Here is a 6,000-nt window from a genome sequence, read left to right on the forward strand (position 1 = left end):
AATAATGTTATGACTACACATATCAGGCACCAACTGAAAAGCTACAAACTAATTACAAAGACAGGTGAAAGCAATAAATACATTCAAAATAAAATGATCATAAGACAGTGGTTCTCAAACTGTGTGCCGTGGTGAGGTACAAGATTTGCTTCTGTTTGTCCACATATTTTATGACTGACAGCCACCAGCACTGGTTTTGCTCATTACATAGGGCGGCCATAAGTAATTTGAATTGGTCCTGGACCATCAACTCAGGGCACCACTACAAGTGTCTCGAGGCACCCGGGGGTGCCATGAAAAAAATTCTGAAATTCTAGGGCACCGTGATTCAAAAAAGTTTGGGAACCACTGCCATAAGATATTACATTTTAGAACCCTTTTTTTGAGTAAGACAATCTTTACGGTTTGTTTGAAGTTACAGTATTCAATTTATTTTGTAAATAATAATAATAATAATAATAATAATAATAATAATAATAACCTTGTTTCTATAATCAATTTGTTCCACTTTGTACTTAGAATGATGGTGTCCCTTAGATAACAGCATATCATCTAGTGCATGAAACATTGTCAGTAAAGCATTGTATACAATAGGAAAACCAGTGCGATATAAAGCTTTGGTTATAGATTCATATCCTGAGCAGTTGTGCAGTTTTATATCATACAACTCTCCAAACAGTGAGTTTTTATTTTCATTTGGTGACAAACAGTGGAAACGTTGTATCCAGGTATCTTCAAGGAACTTGTCATCTGGGTAATTGGATGGATGGATACTCTGTGTAAACTCTATCATTGCAATTTTATGATATGGATTAACAAAATGTCTTCTTCTACTGTTGTTGTCTTCATTAGGTTTCAGAGTATGTGCAACCCCTAAAGAACGGTTAAATACATTACTAAAACGTATCTGCAATTCATAATTATTGGACCAGGGAGGGGAAAAGATTAAAGTCTTTTTATTTGCTACTTGCAATGTCTGAAGCATGTACAAAGATACTGATCCACAGACAATAATGACATTGGCTGAAGATTGTAAAATTATCTGCCGGTTTATGCTATTGTCAACTGTTATGCCTTTATATCCAATGTCATGTATACGGTCTTTAATATCAATTTTAGCTGTAAACTCAATACAGATGCCGTGACTCATAAGTAATGAGCTGAGAATGCCGCTTTCTCTATTTCCACTGTCATCTTCAGTAGTGACAATTCCAATCCAGTTCCATGAAAAATGTTTCAATACTTTTAAAACAACAGAAAAGTAAACATGGTCATTATATGCGGTGCTGAAAAGATATGGAAACACATTCCTGTCTCGTAGCAGTGGGTCTGTAGCACCGTAGCTGATCTAGAAAGAATGGCACATCTATTAGGAAAGCTAAACAATGCTATTTAAGTTTGTGTATAAATCAGCTGGTTGTTTGACTTTTAATAACAAGAGCAAATCCATTGTAATTAAAGATTAATAAGGAGGGAAGAGTTATTCCAGAATTAAATTATATTTGTCTGGTGGTCATGAGCATCAAATTGAGTTAGTTATTTAATTTAAAAATGAAATATTTCAGAGTACAGATCACAGCCAGAAAATGTCATTGGCCGTATATACACCACTGGCATACAGTATTTACTTTCTATTTAGTCCCTTCATAAATGTGCCCATAGCTATGATTAAGCTTATTACTCAATAAACAGCAGCATTTATAACCAATTAAAGAGAAAACTAATTAAACATTTTCAATAAAAGACATTTTGGTTTCCTAACATTTATCTATGAACATAATATTGTGCCTTTAGCAAGTCCCTCATCTTTCTGAAAAGGAACACCACTATGAAGGATTTACCATCAACATATGGTAAATCAGCCATCAGTAACCTCTAACATGGAAAAAATAGTCCCTAACTCCACTGCACTTATGTTTTTTTTGTACATTTATACCCTGTAATTTGAATGATTAATAGGATTATACTATAGTACATGACTGTGTATTTTTTTTAATGGATTTTATTTATATCTTATATGTAATATTAGAGGTATATCTGCACCACAGTATCACTGAAGTTTATACATATATACTGAAAAAACACAATGATGATAATCATCATCATCATCATCATCATCATCATTATCAACAGTTACTTATACTGTAGCGCTATCATTTTCCATAGTGCCTTACAAATGGAAGCAAAACAGTAACAAAATTAGACTGGGTAATAACAGACAGTAAAAAGAGGAAAGAGGGCTTGCTCACAAGCTTATGGAAAATAATCATACATAAATAAGAAAATTGCTACATATTGCCTATTTCACCTGCCAGTTTCTTATTCTATATAATCCATTTACAAGGAAATGTTGGCCTAGGGTCAATATGACGTGAAAGTGAAAAATAAAAAGAGAAAGTACGTAGAGTTATGTGTGGACTCTATAGAGTGGATGTGACTGTGTAAGATAGCATATAAAATTTTTTCAGGTGTTCCTGGAATTTGATGAGTTTATCTGAATACAGTAGATGAGTTTTATTAAACACTTTAAGTTTTGGAGACTATTGAAAAGTCTTATTGAGCATGTGAGAGCATCCCAAAAACCTCCAGTAACCATGAATGAGAGCAGGTAACGGGTATGGATGGAAGATGCAGATCTTGTGCTAGTCAAGGAGGTCCAGCTGGAAGATATTATGAGATAAGTAAAGATATATATTAGTGTAGGTTAATAGCCTTAGGTGCAAGCAAAATTATTGTAGTAGAATTAGGCTAGGTGGCGATAGTGAACACAAAATTTTTTTCTATCAATACTAATAATAAAATACTGCAAATCTGTGTTTGTAGCAAATAAAAGATTGGGGATTTTGTTCATACAGTATTTTGAGCAAAACATATAAACTTGCAGCCATTGTCAATGACCCCAATATACCTTTTGCAAAGACAAATAAGGGGACAGTTAAAGTGGTACATTCTGGTGGTTGTAGTCTTCAGTTTCATGCACACTGTTTGCTGCGATGAGAATACTTTTGACAGCAAAGTGTGAGAGTGTCAATCAAGAAATGCTGTCCCTGTATGTACTGCATAAAGATAAATATGACTAATAAAATGAAGCCTGTTACTAGAGAAAGCAGTTTGTCTTCAAGTATTTATTTTCAAGCTGGAGAGTTGGAAATCCTGAACTGGTTCCCACAGATTGGAAATAAAACAGGCTGACTTAAAGTGTTTTAAACTCCACTGCTAGACCAAGGAGGATAATTCTTTTCAAGATGTTATGTTGAAAAGTGACGTTCCAGATAAAGTGACATCTAGAAAACAACAGCAGAATAAAACTAACAATGTGTATGATTAGTGTATGGTGCTGGATCTGCCAAGAAAGGACTATGTCAGCATGGAAAAATGTGTCCATATTAATACAGTTTTCCATGAAAGACGTGTATTTTTTTTGAGCAGATAGTTTATTTAAATAAGTCTACTGATGAGAAACTGTTCCATGAGCCAATGGTTGTAAAGATACAGAGTGAATTTTCCTCTAAAAATATTATTTAGACAAGATAAAGAAAAAGAAAGTGGCAAATGAAATCCCTTAAAGAGAGAGACCTCAAATAGGAAGTCACAACTGAACACCTTCAGGAGACTAAAATGTTCAGAGTCTATGCTGGAAATAGAACATATCAATGATGTGCAAAGAAAAAGCAAGACATTTTTTAATTAAAATGCACCAAAAGTGGGTAGTACTTCAGCAGACAGTATTAAAAGACTGTGAAGGCATTTCAGAGTGATGCAACACACACAAGGAAAAGTAGAAGATTTAGGTTTGATGTTGAAAGAAAAATACTCTTTGTGTCCACGCAAGATAAACTTGCAGAGTGTGAATTAGAGATATATTGTCCTACTGAGAAGCTAGATGAATGCTCTGGGAAAATAAAGGAATATCTCCATATGCTGCAGAATCACGCTACTGTATGTGGGAAAGAGACAGTGATGCAAAAGACATGGATATTGTATGCAATTAATTGTGATCAAATAAGGACATTTCAGTCCAACTTGGCTGCTACCAGAGCAACTGTAGAGTGTCTTGCTAAAAGAAATATTGTTCTAGAGGAATTCTACATGAAATAACAGAAGAAATGACCATGTGCTCAAGCTCATCATTGTCCCCATGTATTTGCAGGTAAGTACACATCGAGGCAGTGGTTACATGCACCAGGGTGCAAATAGTAACACCTGCAATCATACAATGCATTGCCTATTCTCACGCACTCATTGGTGGACATGCTAAATGTTGTAAACTAGTCACATCCATGAATTGTCATGGGTGCAATAAGTCCAAGCACATCTCTATGTGATTTGATTGAGGAGTTGCTAGACAAGAATATAAACCATGAACAGTGCACATAAATAGTTAAACTCCACATGGAAATAATTGTCAGAGAACAAAATCCTGAGTTTAAATTAAATATTGCAGAATCTAAAATACTGTAGCTGAACAAAAAGTTGGGACTTGTTAAACTTGAAGGTATGGAGAGCAATTTTTTGCAGACTCAGAATAAGTTGGAAAACACAATGGAAGAAGTCACCTGGCTTCAAGAATGGAGCTCTGCAACTGAGAAAAGTGTCATTTGGACATTAGAAAAGCAGGGAAGGAAAACAATTTGGACTACATGCTAGAATTTGATTCTGGCCATGTTGACATACAAAAAATACTAATATAATATAAATATTAGAAGTGCTGTGACACCTCAGGCTGTACCCCAGTGTATATACATAGCACAAATACTGTGATGCTCTGGCGTTACCCCAGTGTGTGTCCCTCACAAATAAGTACAGTGAATCCACAGGCCATACAACCCTGTGTATCCAGTACATTCAAGTACTGTGACTCCGCAGGCTGTACCTTTAGAGTGTATCCATAACACAAGTAATGTCATATCTCAGGCTATACCCCAGTGTGTACCCATAAAAAAGTACTGTGCTACTTCAGACCAAACCCTTAGTGTATATCCAGACCATAACACACAAGTACTGTGACTCCACAGGCCATACTTCTCTATGTATGCATAACATAACAGTATTGTGATGCCACAGGCCATATCCCTGTGTTTATTCATAGCATACAAGTAATGTGATTCAGCTGGCTTTACTCAACTGCATTAACATACAGTGTGGCTCCATAGTGTAATTTGTGAACACATTTTTTAAAAATAATAATAATAAGTTTATTTTTTTTTACAAATTGTTGTGTGTTCTGTTCACATAAGCACTGCGATCCCTCACAGTCAGAGCTGTAATTTGTGAAAAATATAGTAAAAAAAGATATATTCTTCTATTGTTTGTACAACTTCTTCATGTTTGTTTATATGGATAACTATCAGTAAAGAGAAGAGCAGGAACAACATACTGTACCAGTACTGGAGCTGCTGACACCAGTCACAACAATACTAGTCCTTCAATGTCATCTATTAAAGCCAATCACAAGGGCATAGAGGGTTTAATTCAGGGTAGCTAATATCCAAAAACATTATATAGTGGTAAATAAAAAAACACTTCTAATAAAGGGAAAGTTTGGTTCAGAAAAACATAAAATTGCCAACATGTCATTTGCCACACATAGTCATTAGGAAGGGCACATGCCTTGGCCCTTATTTATTACTGGTGGTTCTGCAACTGTCAATGAGACATCTTCTGACTTTTATGATGATGTAAACCATTCTCACGCAGTAGAACAAACTGTGTTTGGAAATATCACAAATACCTGAGCAGAGTCTAAGTGTGTACTCAAGTGCTATGTGTAAGCATGACCTTTCTGATATTGTACCCATAAAGAAGCCTCCTTTCACCATTTCTGTAACCTTTGTAAATGTGGGGATGTTCAGCACAAATCAACATGCTGACATAGAAATGGAGGATGCTTATGTGGAAGTGCAAAAGAATGTGGGGGATATTTGTGTAGCTGACGCCAACCCTAATGAGAATTTTGTTGCTGGTTAATCTTAGACCCAGATTGGGGTAATGGAGGTGGGA

General features: G+C 35.4%; 1 protein-coding gene across 1 annotated transcript in view; it reads right to left on the bottom strand.

Moving 5' to 3' along the window:
• LOC135051708 (vomeronasal type-2 receptor 26-like) overlaps positions 1-5,687 on the bottom strand; it is a 31,564-nt gene extending 25,877 nt beyond the window's left edge. Inside the window, exons 1-2 of the mRNA XM_063957404.1 lie at positions 5,667-5,687; positions 482-1,348 (exon numbers count right to left, since the gene is read on the bottom strand). Coding sequence (XP_063813474.1) covers positions 482-1,348; positions 5,667-5,687 — 888 coding nt within the window. The remainder of the gene's footprint in view (positions 1-481; positions 1,349-5,666) is intronic.
• Between the last annotated feature and the right edge of the window lie 313 nt (positions 5,688-6,000).

Source organism: Pseudophryne corroboree, chromosome 1, assembly GCF_028390025.1.
Source record: "Pseudophryne corroboree isolate aPseCor3 chromosome 1, aPseCor3.hap2, whole genome shotgun sequence".
Lineage (NCBI taxonomy): Eukaryota > Metazoa > Chordata > Amphibia > Anura > Myobatrachidae > Pseudophryne > Pseudophryne corroboree.